General features: G+C 44.7%; 1 protein-coding gene across 3 annotated transcripts in view; it reads left to right on the plus strand.

Moving 5' to 3' along the window:
- Positions 1-22,372, plus strand: part of ZFHX3 (zinc finger homeobox 3) — a 255,767-nt gene that overhangs the window by 200,230 nt on the left and 33,165 nt on the right. For all 3 annotated transcript variants that reach the window (XM_089903269.1, XM_089903270.1, XM_022583310.3), the window contains exon 5: positions 3,895-4,002. In XM_089903269.1, coding sequence (XP_089759395.1) covers positions 3,895-4,002 — 108 coding nt within the window. The remainder of the gene's footprint in view (positions 1-3,894; positions 4,003-22,372) is intronic.

The raw sequence follows: 22,372 nt of genomic DNA on the forward strand, positions 1-22,372 counted from the left end.
TCTATTTCCCTAACCCTTTACCATGAAAATATAGCCCAACAGGAGGGGTGCCCGAGTTTGAGGGCTCCTGTGGGGTGTAGCCACGCAGCAGGCGTCTGCGGTGGGGGTGGTGTGAGGCGCCTCGTCTGGAGTGTCCTGAAGAACAGACCTTCGGCCGGAGAGGTGCGGGCTTTGCTGCTTCCTGCTAGAACCGGCCGGGCGTGGGGAGCAGAGATGACCTCCTCACCCCGGCCCTGGCTGCGCCCCTGAGAACGCATTCCTTGTGTGTTCCGGGTGGGTTCTGAAATAGTGTTCAATTCTTTGGGGAGAAGAGGGTTTTGATTTTTTTTTTTTTGGCCTTAAAAATGGCACAGTGGCTGTTGTCTGTCTTGGGGAAGGGAAGTAACTTTGTCTTCTGAGGGAAAAACAGGATCTTCCAGATAAAACCGGATTGTCGTCCATCAGGTCTTCACTTGTTCCCACCATCTGTCAGTAGCTGATATTATAGGGGAAAAAAACCCCCAGAGTTCTGTAATGACCCCAGCCAGTTGCCACTGACTTCACGGCGGGGGGGGGGAGAAAATGCATTCTGTGGTCGGCAGGGAGAAAGCCTCCCCTCTGCTCTGTGCTCTGTGAGTGCGTGGGTATCAAATCTACATTCCTAAAGGGGACGTGGGCCACCTAACCAGCCGCGGGAGCTCAGAGTGTTTCAGAGCTGGATGCCATCCTGCCCCTGGTTCCCACGTGTTCTGGCGTGGGGAGACTCAGGCCCTGCCCGTGGGTGCCCGAGGCCCTGGTCTTAGTGAGGTTACAGGAGGCTTTGGGAACCAATAAAACATACCCCACCTACAGAGCACTGTGGGCCCAAGCTGTCCAGACGAATTCATAGTTTATATCTCTGTTTTTGAATCGTATCTCTACCTTTATTGGTATTCAGAGCTCACAGTTTTCTGGTTACTGTCAGCCTGGGCTTTCATCCATTTTAAAGAGCTATTTTTTTCCTCTTGCTGTTGATGATGATGGTATCAAGACAGATGGTGTAACTGCTTATGAATGTCCTATTTTATTTCCCCGGGACCAGACAGTTCACTTGAAGACGTGTATTATTTCCACATGCTCAGGTTAGGCGGCCCAGACGGTGTCTGCCTCCTGCAGCTAGCTGCCCTTCCAGGCCTCGCCATGCAGAGGGCGACACCTGTAGGTCACGTGTGGAACTGCAGGGGAGCACCTGCTTGGCTGAAGGGGACCTGGTTTTCTAGCTGGGGGTGAGGACGCTGCTCTGCTTGTGAAGGAAGCTGGCTTGTCCAGGAGTTTCTCAATCATTTCTTCTTCCACAAGGCATATAACAGCTTTTTGGTGTTTAATATATCATAAATGATAATATTAAATCTAAAAACTTAAAGAGAAGAGGACTTTATTTTTAAATCTTTAAGAAAAAAAGGAGAAAAAGAGAGAAGCAAAAGAAGTTCCTGAGTCAGCCTCTATCCTCTGCCCTCTCACTGGAGCTCAGCTGCCTTCACTTTTCTGCTTATAGCAGGGCAGGGAGGGAAGAAAGCAAAGACCCAACTAGGCTCATAGGACGAGGGCTCTGGGAGTAGTCACAAAGGGCCATGCGGTTTCCTTGCTCATTGCATGAATCATATGCTCATTCTTCAGTCTCTGTCTCTGGATAGTTTTGTTCAGGAAGGTTCAAAGAACTGAGGTCAATGCCAGAATGACCATGAGTTCTTAACTCTCTGCTTGGGTGGCTGCAGCCCACATAATACATAGGAGAGAGGCACTGGCCTTGGAGCTAGCCTCCCAGTGGGTAAGTTTTTTCCGTCCTCTGCAGAGCAGCGCCCTCAGACACTGTTCATCACATCAGGGTGTTCCCTATCTTGTAGGTGTCAGACTCTCCATCTAGGGTGATAATGTGTGTGTGTCCTGGAGAGGAGGGCCCGTTGAATCATCTCTTTGTGTAATCACATTTGATTAATGTATGGATACATACAGATATTTTGTATCATAGGATATACTGGGGCAGTTGAGTATGTTTTAAGAGACCTAGCTACTTTGGGTAGACTCAATTTGATATTGACTGACTGAATGCTGGTATAACCTTTCAAAGATGGATTTTGTAATTACAGTGTTGAATAGTTTTATCAAAAGCCTAAAAATGTGCATTGAACATCCTGCCTGGACATAATTAAGACAGTACATATAGCATACTGTGTAACTTGCTTATTATAGCTCAACCAACACCTCGTATATATTCTTTTTCTCCACTAAAGGATGTACCGTGTTGATATGGTGCTGTATATCTGACTGACTTCAAACCAGGTTGCCTGATTCTTCTCTGTTTGAACTAGGGGTGGGCGTGGGGAGACTTGATGTTAACTTGACTGTGCAGTGAGACAGAAAGGCAACATAGAAATTATTTGTGGAAGCCTCTTAGTTGGAGAGGAAAATAAGCAGTATCTCCTCTCACCCATGTTCCCCATGACTGCCTCATACATCCCCTCTTGGTGGTAATGAAGACATGTTCCCTAATCCCTAGTTCCGTTTTCCAGCTCTTGGTCTTCCAGTGTCTTTTTGGGAAGAGTTAGGAAAATCTGGGTCTAAATAGATACTTTCTTCCTCAAGTGTTTTATATACCCTCTGAGGTCAATTTACTTTGAACTCTTTTTACTTCCTTTGTGAGATGAAATTTAGAAATTATTTTCTGGAGGGTCAGAGGGTATTACACCTTGAAATGTTGAAAAGTAGAGTTGGGGCTAGAGGGACCTAGGGTGATGTTGGAATAACTCCAAGTTCATGGACCTAGATTGGACCATCACCTCTGGTCCCGTGGATCTGGTCTAGCGCTGGCCTCGGGTGACAGACGTGGGTGGCTGGGTTTCAGTGTCTCTACACTCAGGAAGTTGAGCTCTTCAAAGTCTCCTAATAATTTAATCATCAACCCACCTTGGTTTGCCTGCCTTATTCATTCATTTAGCCCATTCTTAATGAATGTTGTAGATAATGATCCAGAGGCCGGTAGGTCAAGGGAGAAATGTCTCACTTCCTTTCCCTCAGCATCCAGAGAATCTCATCCTCTTCGTTCCCACTCCGGCAAGCAAGTGGCATTTTACGTCGTGAGTAACCTAATGTTGGAAATGACCATTCTTCTCCCTTCACTAAGGTACTGTGTGTTGAGCTGGAGAGAATTTCCTTGGTTCGTTTTAAGCCAGTGGTGGGTAAAGAATGGAATGACTTCAAAGGGAGGTGTATGATTCTGATATAAACTTTTTTCCCTTTCTCTACAAATCTAGCTTCTCGCCACGGATGCCTGGCGTGCCCACAGATGTTTGTTTTCTAGACCTCTTCACATTGATGAAATCATATCGCTGATACCCTGTGACTCTTCAGAATATGAATGACTGTAGAAACCTCCCGCCACAGTCTGGCAGGTGCACAGGCACCGAGAGGCCTTATGAGGGGTCAAAGATTGGGTCTAGTCTAGTTCAATGCCAGTTAGCAGCGTGGTAGGAGCTAGGCAAGAAGCAAACCTGTGGCTCCTTCTTTGCGTTTGCAAGTGTAAAAGACTTGCATGCGATTTCAGGTAATCAGATGGAGTTATTTCCTCAACGGGATTGGCTTTTCAATGAGAAAAGCTCAAATGGGGCATTCAGAACCCATCTGGAAATACCTAGTTTCTGCACATCTAGAGCAAGTTGTGGTCTCACGCCAACGAGTGGGGAAGGAAAGCCCCCGCTGCTTCCCCAGACCTCGCATGTCCGTAGTGCGGTCGGCCTCTCAGGGGCCACTGGGAGGGGAGGCGGGACACTCATTGGCTGCCTGTGTTTTGTGGTTGGTACTTCTTTGCAGTAGGAGGCAAGAGTCCTTCATCTTCTGTCTACTTTTAATCCCTGACATTTTGTTTTTCTTCTCTTTCAGAAGAAGCCATTGAAGATGTTGAAGGGCCCGGTGAAGTGGCTGCTGATCCCGAGGAGCTTGCTAAAGACCAGGAGAGTGGAGGCGAGAAGGACCAGAGCAAGTGGACAGGTAGGCTGTGTGGCTGCCCTCCAGCCCCCGGCGTTTCTCCCCTGGCGGAGTGAGGCCAACAGGTCAGGGGGCCGCAGCATCCTTAGTCTACCCAGAACAGCTAGGCTGCTTCTGTGTCGGTGGGAGATGGACTTCATTTTCGCTTTTTTTCATTAGTCACCTTCCTTCTCCTATTATGTTATATTAAGGAATTTTTAAAGTTGTTTGAAATGGCCCCCAAACCAGCTTGTTTATCGAGCGAGCATCCAGGTGTTTGGCCCTGTCCTAGAGGCTGCTGGTGTTGAGGTCACATTTCTTTAGCACCTCCTCCCCGTTGTTGTTTTGCCCTTGATGTGATTCTTCCTCCATGGAAGGTCCAGGGCCCTGTCCCACCTGCTCCCAAGCCCCATGGAGGGGTTTGCTGTGTGGAACTGGATCAGTGTCACCCCTGAATCTCTAAGGAGTCAGCAGTGCAGGGTGGGCTTCATCCTGCATTTGGGGGCCTGGGCAGCTCTGCGTGTTCATGGTGTCCTACCTTGGCCTCAAAGCGGAGGCAGGCGGCACAGCCAGGCAGGAGGATGTCTTACCAAAAGCAGGAGAAATTGAAGAAGTCAGGAAAGGAAGTGCTATTTCTGGAAAAGCTGGTGTTGAGAGAAGGGGCGAATGACCTTCTCGCAAGATGATAGGATTTCTGTATCAAGGGAAAGAATTGCTGAGACTGAGAAGAAAAGCTTAGGTCTTTTTTGAGGAGGAGCAAAGTCTTTTTTTTTCTAACATCTTTATTGGAGAATAATTGCTTTACGATGTTGTGTTAGTTTCTGCTGTATAACAAAGTGAATCAGTTATACGTATACATATGTTCCCATATCCCCTCCCTCTTGTGTCTCCCTCCCACCCCTCTAGGTGGTCACAAAGCACCGAGCTGATCTCCCTGTGCTATGCGGCTGCTTCCCACTAGCTATGTGTTTTACGTTTGGCAGTGTATATATGTCAGTGCTAGCAAGGCCATTTCTGAGAAGACTTATTGGGACAGAGAAGTCTCCCAGAAACCACGACTATAATTAGAGGAAATGATATGACAAGCAACAGAAATTATTTTATTTGGTCAACCGAATTCTTACTGCCTTCCATTATTAATATTGTAATACTTTGTTGTTGCTGTTTTTTGAGGAAATATTTCCCTTCTGGAGTCCATACTGGTTGGACCTTTGTTACTTTTCCAGGCATGACTGTTCTTAAATCATGTTCACTGTTGGCCTTTACTATTTAAACAAGATACAGAATCTTGGAGAGAGGCTAGGGGAGAGCAATGAAAATGACTGAAGGCTGAGAAATGCTGCCTCTGAGAAGACACTGAAAGAAATTGGGGCTGTTCAGCCTAGAAAAGAGAAATTTGAGTGTAACAGCTTCTAAGTATTGGTAGGGATCCGGCCCCGCAGGTGATGTGTCGCTGTCCTGCATTTCCTGGGCATCCTGGTAGCTGAGTGACTGACGGGCACACTGGACGAATTTTACCATCTGTGCTGCTCATGGCCCCCTTTTGAACTGGGCTCTGTGGTGTCCAGAGGCCTTTGCTTGAGCTACTACTGAGGGCCATGGTGAGCTAGCTCCCTAGGAAGATCTGAAAGGTGAGACCAGTGAGTAGGGGATGGAGGTCCACGCTCGAAGGCCGTTCAGTGTGTGGGGAGGATTGTCCTGTGTTGCTTCGCATGGATCAGGATGCCAGACTTTGCTGTAATATTAAGATGGCGAGATCTAAACAGACTTTGCAGGCAGCAATGTTTAATACACATCTGCCTGGAGGAAGTGAGCTGGGGAAGAGGATTTCCCTTCCAGGCCAATCCGCCCTTTGTTTTCACAATTTGGGTGCCTGGTTTCTTTTTATTTTATTTTATTTTATTTTATTTTTTGGCTGCTTTGGGTCTTCGTTGCTGCACGCGGGCTTTCTCTAGTTGTGGCGAGCGGGGTCTGCGCTTCGTTGTGGTGCACGGGCTTCTCATTGCAGTGGCTTTTCTTGTTGCGGAGCACGGGCTCTAGGCATGCGGGCTTCAGTCGTTGTGGCACACGGGTTCAGTAGTTGTGACACACGGGCTTAGTTGCTCCGTGGCATGTGGGATCTTCCCGGACCAGGGCTCGAACCCGTGTTCCCTGCACTGGCAGGCGGATTCTTAACCACTGTGCCACCAGGGAGGCCCACGGGTGCCTGGTTTCTAATCCTGCCTCTGCTATGTACTAGCTCTGTTGACCTCACTGCAGGTACCTTTCCGTGCCTCAGTTTTCTCCCGTGAGATGGGAATTAAGAACAGCCCCCACTTCCGTGGCATTGCTGTGAGGGTTATTTGAATATGGGAAGCTTGGAACAGTGCCTGGCATATAGTAACTCTGTATCAGGAGGGATTTTTTGGTTTGGTTTTCAGTGTAGTTGAATAAAATGAGGAAACCTAGTGGCAGTTTCTCTTTGGGTCCTCCCATTTGAATGTAAGACTGTTGCCAGGCAGTGTTTTTGAGCATCTGAGGGGACCAACATAGAAGGATTTCATGGGATTGTGCAGATGGCACGTGGCGCGTGTCCTGCATTCTGTGTGCTGAGGACACGGAGAGAACAACAAGAAGTAGCAGCCGTCTGCGGAGCTCTTACTGTGTGCCAGGCTCTGTGCCGGGCACTTTGTATGTGTTACTCTAATCCTTACACCAGGTTCTATCCTTACACCAGGTTACAGCAAGCTTTGTTGGGGGTGGTTCAATTAAATCTCATTCAAAGTGTTTATAATTCAGTGGGAATGTGTCCTCACAGCACTAGCAGACATGCCGGGCAGTCAGGAGACTACATGAAGACTTAAAGTGAGCACCCCAAAAATCCAGTGTCTTTAATAAGGCTCCACTTTCTCATTCAGTCATTCAAGGAACATACTTAATCTTTATCTGTATGAGAGAGAGAGGGGGAGTGAATAACTCAGAGATGCATCTTGCCAGTTGCACAGTAGTAAAGGGCGAGGGGAAAATTCTTCCCTGACTTCTGCAAGCGATCCTCTTTTGACCTGAAGCATAATTTTGTCTATATTGTTTGAGTGTGTAATGACAGCCTTTATTAAGGTACTTGGGCCGATTTGATCTTGGAATCGATTTAGGTGCCAGCAACCTCTCCTGAGCTTTCTTTGGGATCCTTAGTATTTTATAAAAAATGTCTGCGTTTGTTCCATTCACTCCCTAAATTGAGCTGTTCCTATCTGATTAAACGTGTTGGGGAGTGCTTCCTCCCGGCAAATAAATAAATAGTGATTTCACAATTTGTTCTGTTGATTAGTGGCTGCTCAGGATGCACATTAATAATATTTCAAATGGACCTGGATAACTGGCACTTTCTCAGCTATTGATTATGTACTTCGGGGTTTGGTGCAAGAATGGATAAGCTTTACTAAAATATTTTTTGTTATTTATTTTTACATTGGAATGGGATTCCTGGTTTCCATTTATTTATTTATTTACTCATTCATTCATTCATTCCTAACATTTATTCTTTTTTTAAACATCTTTATTGGAGTATAATTGCTTTACAATGGTGTGTTAGTTCCTGCTGTATAACAAAGTGAATCAGCTATATGCATACATATATCCCATATCCCCTCCCTCTTGCGTCTCCCTCCCACCCTCCCTATCTCACCCCTCTAGGTGGTCACAAAGCACCGAGCTGATCTCCCTGTGCTATGCGGCCGCTTCCCACTAGCTATCTATTTTACATTTGGTAATGTATATATGTCAATGCTCTCTCTCACTTCCTCCCAGCTTACCCTTCCCCCTCCCCGTGTCCTCAAGTCCATTCTGCACGTCTGCATCTTTATTCCTGTCCTGCCCCTCGGTTCATCAGAACCGTTTTTTTTTTTAGATTCCATATATATGTGTTAGCATACGGTATGTGTTCTTCTCTTTGTGACTTCCTTCACTCAGTATGGCAGACTCTAGGTCCATCCACCTCACTACAAATAACTCAATTTCATTTCTTTTTATGGCTGAATAATATTCCATTGTATATATGTGCCACATCTTCTTTATCCATTCATCTGTCGATGGAAACTTAGGTTGCTTCCATGTCCTGGCTATTGTAAATAGAGCTGCAGTGAACATTGTGGTATATGACTCTTTTTGAATTATGGTTTTCTCAGGGTATATGCCCAGTAGTGGGATTCCTGGGTCATATGGTAGTTCTATTTGTAGTTTTTTAAGGAACCTTCATACCATTCTCCATAGTGGCTGTATCAATTTACATTCCCACCAACAGTGTAGGAGAGTTCCCTTTTCTCCACACCCTCTCCAGCATTTCTTTGTAGATTTTTTTGATGATGGCCATTCTGACCGGTGTGAGATGATATCTCATTGTAGTTTTGATTTGCATTTGTCTAATGATTAATGACGTTGAGCATTCTTTCATGTGTTTGGTGGCAATCTCTGTATCTTCTTTGGAGAAATGTCTATTTAGGTCTTCTGCCCATTTTTGGATTGGGTTGTTTGTTATTTTGATATTGAGCTGCTTGTAAATTTTGGACATTAATCCTTTGTCAGTTGCTTCATTTGCAAATATTTTCTCCCATTCTGAGGGTTGTCTTTTGGTGTTTATGGTTTCCTTTGCTGTGCAAAAGCTTTTAAGTTTCATTAGGTCCCATTTGTTTATTTTTATTTCCATTTCTCTAGGAGGTGGGTTAAAAAGGATCTTGCTGTCATTTATGTCACAGAGTGTTCTGCCTATGTTTTCCTCTAAGAGTTTTACAGTGTCTGGCCTTACATTTAGGTCTTTAATCCATTTTGAGTTTTTTTTTGTGTATGGTGTTAGGGAGTGTTCTAATTTCATTCTTTCACATATAGCTGTCCATCCATGCACCACTTATTGAAGAGGCTATCTTTTCTCCATTGTATACTCTTGCCTCCTTTATCAAAGATAAGGTGACCATATGTGCATGGGTTTATCTCTGGGCTTTCTATCCTGTTCCATTGACCTATATTTCTGTTTTTGTGCCAGTACCATACTGTCTTGATGACTGTAGCTTTGTAGTATAGTCTGAAGTCAGGGAGCCTGACTCCTTCAGCTCCGTTTTTCTTTCTCACGATTGCTTTGGCTATTCGAGGTCTTTTGTGTTTCCATACAAATTGTGAAATTCTTTTGTTCTAGTTCTGTGAAAAATGCCATTGGTAGTTTGATAGGGATTGCATTGAATCTGTAGATTGCTTTGGGTAGTAGAGTCATTTTCACAGTGTTGATTCTTCCAGTCCAAGAACATGGTATCTCTCTCCATCTGTTTGTATCATCTTTAATTTCTTTCATCAGTGTCTTATAGTTTTCTGCATACAGGTCTTTTGTTTCCTTAGGTAGGTTTATTCCTAGGTATTTTATTCTTTTTGTTGAAATGGTAAATTGGGAGTGTTTCCTTAATTTCTCTTTCAGATTTTTCATCATTAGTATATAGGAATGCAAGAGATCTCTGCATTAATTTTGTATCCTGCTACTCTACCAAATTCACTGATTAGCTCTAGTCGTTTTCTGGTAGCATCTTTAGGATTCTCCATGTTTAGTATCATGGCATGTCAAACAGTGACAGTGTGTTACTTCTTCTTTTCCGATTTGGATTCCTTTAATTTCTTTTTCTTCTCTCATTGCTGTGGCTAAAACTTCCAAAACTATGTTGAATAATAGTGGTGAGGGTGGGCAGCCTTGTCTTGTTCTTGATCTTAGAGGAAATGGTTCCAGTTTTTCATCATTGAGAACGACGTTGGCTGTGGGTTTGTCATATATGGCCTTTATTGTGTTGAGGAAAGTTCCCTCTGTGCCTACTTTCTGGAGAGTTTTTATCATAAATGGGTGTTGAATTTTGTCAAAAGCTTTTTCTGCATCTGTTGAGATTATCATGTGGTTTCTATCTTTCAATTTGTTAATATGGTGTATCACATTGATTGATTTGCATATATTGAAGAATCCTTGCATTCCTGGGATAAACCCCACTTGATCATGGTGTATGATCCTTTTAATGTGCTGTTGGATTCTGTTTGCTAGTATTTTGTTGAGGAGTTTTGTATCTGTGTTCATCAGAAATATTGGCCTGTAGTTTTCTATTTTTGTGACATCTTTGTCTGGTTTTGGTGTCAGGGTGATGGTGGCCTCGTTGAATGAGTTTGGGAGTGTACCTCCATCTGCTATATTTTGGAAGAGTTTGAGAAGGATAGGTGTTAGCTCTTCTCTAAATGTTTGATAGAATTCGCCTGTGAAGCCACCTGGTCCTGGGCTTTTGTTTGTTGGAAGATTTTTAATCACAATTTCAATTTCAGTGCTTGTGATTGGTCTGTTTATATTTTCTATTTCTTCCTGGTTCAGTCTCAGAAAGTTGTGCTTTTCTAAGAATTTGTCCATTTCTTCCAGGTTGTCCATTTTATTGGCATATAGTTGCTTGTAGTAATCTCTCATGATCCTTTGTATTTCTGCAGTGTCAGTTGTTACTTCTCCTTTCTCATTTCTAATTCTATTGATTTGAGTCTTCTCCCTTTTTTTCTTGATGAGTCTGGCTAATGGTATATCCATTTTGTTTATCTTCTCAAGAACCAGCTTTTAGTTTTATTGATCTTTGCTATTGTTTTCTTTGTTTCGATTTCATTTATTTCTGATCTGATCTTTACGATTTCTTTTGTTCTGCTAACCTTGGGTTTTATTTTGTTCTCCTTTCTCTAATTGCTTTAGGTGTAAGGTTAGGTTGTTTATTTGAGATGTTTCTTGTTTCTTGAGGTAGGGCTGTATTGCTATAACCTTCCCTCTTAGAACTGCTTTTGCTGCATCCCATAGGTTTTGGGTTGTTGTGTTTTCATTGTCATTTGTTTCTAGGTATACTTTGATTTCCTCTTTGATTTCTTCAGTGATCTCTTGGTTATTTAGTACTGTATTGTTTAGCCTCCATGTGTTTGTATTTTTTACAGTAATTGCTATCTAGTCTTAGAGCGTTGTGGTCGGAAAAGATACTTGATACGATTTCAATTTTCTTAAATTTACCAAGGCTTGATTTGTGACCCAAGATATGGTCTATCCTGGAGAATGTTCCATGAGCACTTGAGAAGAAAGTGTATTCTGTTGTTTTTGGATGGAATGTCCTATAAATATCAATTAAGTTCATCTTGTCCAATGTGTCACTTAAAGCTTGTGTTTCCTTATTTTCATTTTGCATGATCTGTCCATTGGTGAAAGTGGGGTGTTAAAGTCCCCTACTATGATTGTATTACTGTCAATTTTCCCTTTTATGGCTGTTAGCATTTGCCTTATGTATTGAGGTGCTCCTATGTTGAGTGCATAAATATTTACCATTGTTATATCTTGTTCTTGGATTGACCCCTTGATCATTATGTAGTGTCCTTGTCTCTTGTAATAGTCTTTATTTCAAAGTCTGCTTTGTCTGATACGAAAACTGCTACTCCAACTTTCTTCTTATTTCCACATGCATGGTATGTATTTTTCCATCCCCTCACTTTCAGTCTGTATGTGTCCCTAGGTCTGAAGTGGGTCTCTTGTAGACAGAATGTATACAAGTCTTGTTTTTGTATCCATTCAGCCAGTCTATGTCTTTGGGTTGGAGCATTGTAATCCATTTACATTTAAGGTAATTATCGATGTGTATGTTCCTATTACCATTTTCTTAATTGTTTTGGGTTTGTTATTGTAGGTCATTTCCTTCTCTTGTGTTTCCTGCCTAGAGAAGTTCCTTTAGGATTTGATATAAAGCTGGTTTGCTGGGGCTGAATTCTCTTAGCTTTTGCTTGTCTGTAAAGCTTTTAATTTCTCCGTTGAATCTGAATGAGATCCGTGCTGGATAGAGTAATCTTGGTTGTAGGTTTTTCCCTTTCATCACTTTAAATATGTCCTGCCACTCCCTTCTTGTTTGCTGAATTTCTGATGAAAGATCAGCTCTTAACTTTATGGGGATTCCCTTGTGTGTTACTTGCTGCTTTTAATATTTTTTCTTAGTATTTAGTTTTTGACAGTTTGATTAATATGTGTCTTGGTGTGTTTCTCTTTGGGTTTATCCTGTATGGAACTCTCTGGACTTGACTATTTCCTTTCCCGTGTTAGGGAAGTTTTCAGCTATAATGTCTTCAAATACTTTCTCAGTCCCTTTCTTTTTCTCTTCTTTTTCTGGGACCCCTGTAATTTGAATGTTGGTGCGTGTAATGCTGTCCCAGAGGCTCAGAGACTGTCCTCAGTTCTTTTCATTCTTTTTTCTTTATTCTGCTCCCTGGCAGTTATTTCTACCACTTTATCTTCCGGCTCACTTATCCCTTCTTCTGTGTCAGTTATTCTGCTATTGATTCCTTCTAGAGGATTTTTAATTTCAGTTATTGTGTTGTTCTTCACTGTTTGTTTGCTGTTTAGTTCTTCTAGATCCTTGTTAAATATTTCTTGTATTTTCTCCATTTTGTCCAAGATTTTGGATCATCTTTACTCTCATGACTCTGAATTCTTTTTCAGGTAGTTTGTCTATTTCATCTTCATTTATTTGGTCTTGTAGGTTTTTATCTTGCTCCTTTGTAACATATTTTTTTGTCATTTTATTTATTTTTTGATGGGTGGGGCTGTATTCCTGTTTAGTGGTTCTTTGGTCTCAGGCGTCCGGCACTGGAGTTTGTAGGCAGTTAGGTAGAGCTGGGTCTTGGTGCTGAGATGAGGACCTCTGGGAGCCCTCACTCCGATTAATATTCCCTGGGGTCTGAGGTTCTCTGTTAGTCTAGCGGTTTAGACTCGGAGCTCCCACCACAGGAGCTCGGGCCTGACCTCCAGCCTGGGAACCAAGATCCCGCAAGCTGGTCACTGGGGATTCCTCCTGTCCCCTTAGGTGTCCGTGGCCCCCCACCGGTGCCTGGTAGGTGCCCTAGTTATCCTGATTTCCTTTGTTATGTCTGTTGGCAATGGACCCTCTTTGGGCTTCTTTTATTTAGGAGTCAGGTCTTTTACCTTGAGCGGCAGCAAGACAAGCAGGATAGTGATTTGATGCATGAGAGCATCAATCCCATGGTCAGTGGTTGGGTCCCTGCCACATGCGGGGCAGTGGGCAGAGTTCCACTGGTCGCAAGTTCCTTGAGATGACAGGCCTTGCCTTCAGGGAGCGTACACCTCTACTGGGTAGTTCAGGAGCACCCATGGTCATCACACAGTATTACTACAGGTCAGTGCTGTGTTGATAAAAATGTTCTGCATCTGCACTGTACAGCAGCCACTAGCCACACAGGGCTATTCAGTACTTGACATGAGCTAGCATCACTGAGGAGCTCAATTTTAAATTTTACTTAATTTCAGTGAATTTAAAGTTCAGTAGCCTGTGGCTAGCAGCTACCATATTGGCCAGTGCAGCTAGAGATACTCAGCAGGAGCAAAACCAACTTTGAAAGAATGTGTCTGCAGCTCTCATTGTACTTTCCAGTTATTATTCTGGCTACATCGAGCTGTAACTGCGTGCCAGATTACACCTGTCCTGCCCAGCCAACGTGCCATGAATGCTCACAGATACCGATCTCCATAGCCCTTGGGTTGGCCTGCGGAGGCCAGGGGCCCTGCTCCAGCCAGGGGCAAGTGCAGCTTCATCTGTTGATACTAATTAGCTGTGGTTTTCTGTGTGTGCTGCCATATGAAGAAGAGCTGGGCAGCACTGCTTTATATACGACTATTTCACTTGATTCTCACCCCCAGTGCCATGAGATAGATACTGGAAGGAACCACTCCCTTGTCCCCCCTCCCGCCATTTTGTAGATAAGTGAATGGAGCCTGGGAGAGCTCGAGCAAGTTGCCAAAAGGCATACGAGCAGGTTCGGCTTTGCGTACTGGCTCTTCCACGTGCTCTTAGGACAGAGCCCAAGCTCTTAGGAGTTCATTATACATCTCTCCAAGAATGGACTTTTGCAGTCTAATCATTTGATCCCATTTTCACCCCCATTCTGAGTGTAGAGAACAGCACCCTCCTAAAGTTGTGCAGTGGAAAACAGTAACACGACTGCCACCTGTATGTTCGAAACGAGTGGGACTGTCAGCCACGAACATGACTCGTAGTAAGGCAGTGTCATGCTCAGTCTGAAAGCAGGTTGGTGAAGTGGAAAGAACTCTCTATATTTGGAGCCAGGAAGCCCACCAGTTAGCCAGTGACCTTGGCCCCTGGGAGCCTTGGAACACAGTCAAGTGACACCCACCAGCCGCAGCCTGGGTTCCATGATGGGACGTGGTGGCACATGGACGAGTCCTTAGTAGACACCTCGGGTCACGTTTACTCAAGGCAAGTGTAAAGTGCTCCTGTGGGCCACCAGAGGGTGCGGAAGGGGTCTTTGATTCAAAGCCTCTTCCTTAATGCACAGCCATTTCCACCATCCAACTTTGCGGTTTTCTCTTTTAAAATGTGAAAGCGATCGCTTGTTCTCTTTTAGCAGTGTGGATTTGAAAGTGTGTGTTGTAGATTGAAGAGCCCCCAGTGTCAGCAACTGAACAATAATTAATGTAGTGATTATCCAATCAATCGTTAATTGCTATAAATTAAGTGATATACAATTAATGTAATGCTTTATCACCAATAATTAGGGGAAAAAATTGAACCCTTGGCAAATAATCATAGCAAGATGGTTATTTAAATCCTGTAGCTGCCATGGTTTCTAGCCACGGAGCACTAGGCTGGGTCTAGTTAAGCTAATTTGAGACAAGATGACCTGGGGGATATTGGGATTTTAAAAAACAAACAAACAAAGATGGGGCAACACTCCAACTTAAAATGACAACATAATGCTTCAGAAATCCCTAACTGATGTCCATGTTTGTATTTTTGTAAAATTTTGGTTTGGAATTGTAGTTTGAGCACTGCTTTTCAAGGGGAATAGCTTGAAGGGATTTTATTTTATTAATTTTTTTTAAATCCATGATGCTCACCTAACACACAGCAATTAGTGCAGCGGAGCATCCCTGATCTGAATCTATGGAAGACTGCTATTAAAGGACGTCTTAATGGGCCGGCAAGGTCTGGGCAACTGTTAGGGAAAAGTGTGTTTATGGAATATGGTGCTGGCAGGCATGATTTCAATCGGGTTTGACATGTTTAACATAAATGTATAGTGTATGGCTCTTGCTGCGTATGAATAATTCCTGCAGACCCACTGCCTTTCTAATTACTGAGGTTGAAAAAAAGCAGGTCAGGAACATCCTGGTGGAAATCTATTACCAGCCCCTCCCCCTCTTCTCCCTGTTGTTTACAGCTTTGTATAAATAGCGATGCCATTGTATGGGGAACTGAGTGCCTGAAATGTAATCTGTGGCGGAGAAAGGAAAGGAGCTGAAACAATACTTTTTTGAAAAGACTGAGTCCATAAAGACAAGACAAGGCATGTGCTGAGAGGAAGCACTCTGCACTATGAGAAGGCAGAAGCCCAGGGCTCAGGGCCCAGTCCTGCCACTGAGATAAGCCACGCGAACTTGGTCTCTGGACCTCAGTTTCACAATCTGTCAAGTGGCAGGTTTGGACTAAATGGGTTCTTGCAGTTCTGGAACTTCTTAAAAATATGATTGGAGGAGGGACAGTTGTACAGTAGTGTAGAATCTTGGAAAACATTAATTTCTAAGGTCAGAATGCTCATAGCTTGCAAGGATGTTCCTGGTCTCTGGCTGGTGGAGAGGGCGTGGGCCAGGAGCCTGGACAGAGTTCCCGTGGGCCCCCTAGCCTTCTTCCGTGAAGGTTAGATAGTACCACACGGCCTTTCTTGGTGGGGCATCAGAACACTGAAGCTCTCACCTGGTCCACTGTTACTGGGCCCCATCTCACTGAGCTGTCAGAGCCCGGTGATGAGGACATCAATCTTTGGAGATTCACGAGGGTGTCTTTGAGTGGCTCTCCATGTCCCAGCCCCGTTGTTTGCTGGAAACCAGGCCATTCACTGCCTCTACGAAAATCATTTTGGCCTAATTCTGTGTCCTTTCGGACTTGGTTCCATCTCTCCACCTCACCCAAAGGTAGATTTGTCTTTGCAGTAGGGTATGTGTGAGGGAATGCTGGTAGCCTGGCCTGCATGGCCCCTCTGTGGTTCCCGTTCTTGCCAAAGGAATGCATTTTTGGTTTTACGTTTTCACACACAGATGGGAAGTGTGTGGCTAAGTCGGCTTTTCCAGAGTCCACTTGTTCCCTTCCCCCACCTCCACTCCCCACGCTCTTTTTGTTCCAGGCCACTTTCAGTATAACTAGGCTGCTTAAGTCACTGCAGGCAGAATTCTGTCTCACAATTGAAAACAAACCATCTGAACTATTTCTATGTTGAGAAGCAAAAATAGATACAGTGTATGGCATGTATCTGGACTTGCCCGAATTCCAGTAATTCAGCCATCTTGGCCTTGAGAATTTATATTTAAGTCATAAGAGACATAGGCACCACATCAGTTGAGCACATATTTTTTGTGCAGATATCTAATGCAGATACGGGTTATACAAAAAAAAGTAATTGGAACTCACTTTCTAGAAAGGATGTTATATGCAATCATATAACTATGGTAACAGTGTAATGAGAATTATCATCAAGGTATAGATAGAGAGCAGTGAAAATGTAGATTAAGGAGCAAATTAGTTTTCATCGCTGTAGAAGATAACTTATAGATTTGCATATTATTCTTGCTACACGGCCATGTTAATCTTCTTGCTTTGTTTCAGTTTTAGCTTTTGTGCTGTTGGGGGAAGCACCTGTTATCAGAATCACGATCATGGCGCCTTTCTCAGGGGGTATCAGAGCACTTTCGTTAGGCTCTCACATTCTTCCTGGGTCCAACATTATCTTTCTCTAGCAGCTAGAGAACTAAAACTCATCGAACTCCTAAGTGTCAGATTTGTGATCAAAGTGCAATTTGCCCTCTGGGTCAGGGATATATCCCCCCCCCCCCATTACAAAGCTGAAGAACACATGACCTAGTAGCTTTCTCTTACTATAAGAAGATTGGAGAAGACTTGAAAATCCTGTTTCTCTAGTTGTCAAACAGAATTGTCTCCTCTTTATGGTCAGGGCCATGTGGCATTCATACATTTTTGTTTTTGTTTTTTTAAAAGACTGTTTTTTTTTAGAGCTGTTTTAGGTTTACAACGAACTTGAGAGGGAGGCACAGGGATTTCCCGTATACCCTCTGCCCTGCTCCTCAGCCCCCGACACGCATAGCTCCCCCATTATCAACATCACCTACCAGGATGGAACTTTTTTTTTTTTTTTTAACCAATGATGAACCTACATTGATCCATCATAATCATCCAAGGTCCAAAGTTTGCCTCACGATTCACTCTTGATGTACATTCTGTGGGCTTGGGCACATGTATGATGACATAGAACCATCACTATAATATCATACAGAGTATTTTTATTGCCCTAAAAATCTTCTGTGCTCTGCCTATGCATCTCTCCCCAACCCCACATTCATGCATTTTTGTAATCGCTAGCATCTGGCAAGTGCGTAATACTGTTTGGATGTTTCATTAGCAATCAGTTGGTAAAACAGCATAACCATAAACACTTTAAAGTGCAAGTTATTCAACTTTCTGCTTTTTAGATATTAAACCCATGGGGTGAGTAGAATGCTTCCGCGCTGATTTACAGAAAAGGCAAATTTAGGGTGTCTTTGCGTGTCCTTGAAACCAGGCCTCTCCCCTCACTCTGTGGTTATGTGGCCGCACATGCACCTGTATTATTTCCCAGAGACACTTCTTAAAAATGAAACCATAGCAACAAATGTTTGAGCTCTCGCTGTGTGCTTGACCCTGGTGGGCTTCGTGTGCCTAATCTCTCTTGCTAGCCTCCCAGAAGCCCTGTGAGTAGACGCGGTCCTCCCGCTGACAGACATGGAAGCTGAAAGTCCAGTGTAGTCAACTGAAACGCTCAAGGTCACACAGCCGGGACTTGAGCCAGGTTGTGGCAGCCCTGCAAGCCATATGCTGTGTTCCTTAGCGGGGGGAGGGGGTGCGATGCCTCTGTGTAAAGAGAACTTGGCCAGGGAAACACAGGAGTTACGGAGGAGTGGTGCCCCCGAACTGCCTCCCCCGCCCCTTCACACACATGGGCCGTCCTGGGCCTTTGCAGGCTGTGAGCAAACACAGCCTTTGGAGCGTGGTGGTGAGAGAAATGCTGACGTAAACATTACACGGTGTGGGGCTCCCCCTCTGTGCTTCCCAAACTCCAAGAGGAGACCTTTCCATTCTGCTTGGTACTTGAAACCTGCAGGGGAAAGTGGAGAGTCATTCCCATTTTCCAGCCCTTCCGGGGACCTGAGTGACGTTTTTCTCGCCCATTACAGATTCTCACGCTCCTGCTAACCTGAATGAGCGAAGAGAAATCCTCGGTGGGTCCTGGGGAAGAGCTGATTTGTAAGGGTGCGGAGAAGTGAAGGGCAGGGCTCTTTGTGTCTGTCACCATGCTGGACCCAGATTGTATGTTTTTATTGTCACAAGTTCCATTTGACTCTTAAAATTTAGTTAAGTATCTTATGAAGATAGGTTTGGAATGGAGGAAAAACTGGAAGAGTATCCTTCTAGTCTAGTCTCTGGGAGTCCGTGCTGTGTTGGGGCTCAGAGGCTCTGACTAACCTAATTAATATTGGATTTGATGGATGAGCTTCTGTTAATTAACTGCAACCTGGTCCCAGCATGATCCACATCACCTCTTGTTTTGACCTACATCTCGCACCTCTGGACTTTTTTCTGTTAATTCAAGTGTCTCTAAGGTTCTCCCTGTTCTAGCTTTTTCCAAGTCCACGGTTGTCACAATCCTGTAATGAAGCCAGAGGGCAGAGTGATAATGCAGACTCCGAGGTGCCCGCCGACCGCACCCCATCCTCACCGGGCACTGTGACCACAGCTGCAGATGGCATCTGTGCACAGCTCAGGGGCTCTGCAGGGGAAGACAGGACACTCTGGGGAAGCTGACAAGAGGCCACAGGCAGGCAGGCTGATTTGATACCTCAAAGTGAAGAATTGGGTCTTGGCCCCTTTGGTCCCTGGCTTCTGGCACAAGCTGGGCTCAGGGTGGCAGCCCAACGTTTAGAAGTTATGAGTACTCCGACAGCTGATGTTGGTCTAAACGAAGTGGTGGCTGGTGGCTCTGTTGTGACTGGTGGTTCATTCATAAACCTGACACAGAGGGAGTAAGGTATCTTGAAACTGAATTGCGGGATGGCCTTTTGGGAGCGCAAATCAGTGTAGTTAAGCAGCCTTATGCATATTTCAACAAGGAATTAGTACAACAGATTGATGCCTCTGATGTGGGACTTAGCACTACTTTTTTCCCCGAAGCTGCAGACAAGCAGCGGCAGCCAGCACTCAGCATGGGCCCGCCGTCGCACCCTGGCCGCTCGCTGGGAAAGCACGGCCTGACCCCCCATTCCCAGAGTGCCGACTCGCGGACACAGGGGCCGGTGTGGGTCTCTGCATTCTTCCCAGGGGCGAAGCAAAGGGCGCCTCGGGCTGGTGTGGCCTGCAGGTGCCAAGACCTGGGAAGCCAGCACCAAAAAGAGGCTTCCTCTTCCTGCAAAGTGGAAAGAGCCCAGAGGTGTTTGTCCTTTTCACAGAGGTTCTCCAGGACACGTGGAAAGACCGAGACTTTCATAAGCAAGGCAGTCTGTCATTATTCCGGATTACACTGCTAACAGAACACGTAGAGGTTATTCCTTCTGAATTTCTGGCTTTGAAAATGTGTCTGTGTTGGTTTAGAGCAGGCAGGTTCCCTGAGGGACAGCCATATTTAATCTTTCACCTTTGGCCTGAGGGGAAAACATGGGGCTTTGAGACCAGGCCTGGCTTTTGTCCCCGAGTGTAGATGACGAGAATAGCATTTTCAGCAAGAGTCATTTGAAAGTGGACGGCCAGATCCGCCCACGCCTGCAGGCCCCCTTATTTAATTCTAGTCCAGCCACAAGGTGGTATGGTTCCTACCAATTACAGAAAGCTTTGGCTCTGACAGCGGTTCTTAAAATGTGGTCAGACCACCAGCATCACCTGGGAACTCACTGGAAATGCAGATTCTCTGAATCAGACCTATGCTAGGGGGGTGGGGCCTGCCTTCTGTGTGTTAGCAAGCCTTCCAGGGGATTTCTGACTCACAGCTGAGTTTGAGAATGTTGGGGCTCTGACCTCTGTGACGTGCGTGAAGTTTGAGACTTACGTCTCCTTTAACCGGATGGCAAGGCCCTGAGCCCCCGCCGCGTGAGGAAGGAACTGAGCTTTCCTAAAAGACAGAAGTGTGTAGAAGAGGCACGAGTCCTGGTCTTGGCTGATGGAATCCCGGATTGCAGGAGTGGGAGAGGAGGAGACATGTGGTCATGATGAAGAGTGATCAAAAACCCAGCAATCTTTTTTTGTACTGTTTTTTTTTACCAGCTTATGATTTAATGAATGGTATGATAAAAGATAACAGATGAACGGTCAGATGAAGAGATACATAGGGCAAGGTCTGGAAGGATCCTGTCCCCACGGAGTTAGGGTGTGCCAACCTGAAATTTTTAAAAATTTTGGGATTTTTATGGAGGCTTCATCAAGTAGGGATGATGGATCGTTAACTCAGTCTCCAACCCCCTCCCCTTCCTGAAGGGTGGGAGGTGAGATTGAAGATCCCAAGCTTCTAACCACGGCTTGGTCTTTCTGGTGACCACTCAGAGTCACCTCATTGGAACAAAAGATACTCCTGTCACCCAGGAAATTTCAAGGGATTTAGGGGCTCTGTGTCAGGGAGCAGACAATGAACTCAGGCAATGAAACAAGGATTTCCTCTCCCAGGTTCAGCTACTGATTCTTCTTGGGATGACAGCCCCTGCCTCCTCCTGGGGCAGCCTTCCTGGGATCAGCTTCCAGCCTCTGGGCCCCTGTGGATGCCTCTCCTTCTCCTACTCCCTTTTCCTCAGCCTCCTCTTCAGTCTGTCTACCCTTTCTAAGATTCTTCTTTTCGCTCCTGTCTCCTCCTCGAGCCCCATCTCCCAAATTAAGTGTCACACATAGAGGCTGGCAGACGGAATGAAGGAATGCCCAGTATCGGGAGGGTGGGGCAAGCCAGAGGGCACGGGGCATCGGCTCCAGCCCATGGCTACTGCATAGGAATGAAGATCCTGTTGCCAGATTTTTCCACTTATCTGGAGGTCCTTGTCCTTCTGCTTTGTATGAAACTCCCTGTTTTATTTTATTTATTTTTGGCTACATCGGGTCTTAGTTGCGGCACGTGGGATCTTTTGTTGTGGCGTGCAGGCTCCTCTCTAGTTGTGGTGTGATGGCTTCTCTCTAGTTGCAGCACACGGGCTTAGTTTTCCTGTGGCCTGTGGGATCTTAGTTCCCTGACTAGGGATCGAACCCGCATCTCCTGCATTGGAAGGTGGATTTTTTTTTTTTTTAAACATCTTTATTGGAGTATAATTGCTTTACAATGGTGTGTTAGTTTCTGCTTTATAACAAAGTGAATCAGCTATACGTATACATATATCCTCGTATCTCCTCCCTCTTGTATCTCCCTCCCACCCTCCCTATACCACCCCTCTAGGTGGTCACAAAGCACCAAACGGATCTCTCTGTGCTATGTGGCTGCTTGCCACTAGCTATCTATTTTAAATTTGGTACTGTATATATGTCCTTGACGCTCTTTCACTTCGGTCCCAGCTTACCCTTCCCCCTCCCCGTGTCCTCAAGTCCATTCTCTACATCTGTGTCTCTATTCCTGTCCTGCCCCTAGGTTCTTCATAACCATTTTTCTTTTTTTAGATTCCATATATATGTGTTAGCATACGGTATTTGTTTTTCTCTTTGTGACTTCCTTCACTCTGTATGACAGATTCTGGGTTCATCCCCCTGACTACAAATAACTCAGTTTCGCTTCTTTTCATGGCTGAGTAATATTCCATTATATATATATATGTGCCACATCATCTTTATCCATTCATCTGTTGAGGGACACTTAGGTTGCTTCCATGTCCTGGCTATTGTAAATAGAGCTGCAGTGAACATTGTGGTACATGACTCTTTTTGAATTATGGTTTTCTCTGGGTATATGCCCAGTAGTGGGATTGCTGGGTCATATGGTAGTTCTATTTGTAGTTTTTTAAGGAGCCTCCATACTGTTCTCCACAGTAGCTGTATCAATTTACATTCCCACCAACAGTGCAAGAGGGTTCCCTTTTCTCCACACCCTCTACAGCATTTATTGTTTGTAGATTTTTTGATGATGGCCATTCTGACTGGTGTGAGGTGATACCTCATTGTAGGTTTGATTTGCATTTCTCTAATAATTAGTGATGTTGAGCATTCTTTCTTGTGTTTGTTGGCAATCTGTGTATCTTCTTTGGAGAAATGCCTATTTAGGTCTTCTGCCCATTTTTGGATTGGGTTGTTTGCTTTTCTGATAT

The sequence above is a fragment of the Delphinapterus leucas genome, chromosome 20, assembly GCF_059928025.1.
Source record: "Delphinapterus leucas isolate spDelLeu-1000000601 "Yukka" chromosome 20, BTC_Dleu_Yukka2, whole genome shotgun sequence".
Taxonomy (NCBI): Eukaryota; Metazoa; Chordata; class Mammalia; order Artiodactyla; family Monodontidae; genus Delphinapterus; species Delphinapterus leucas.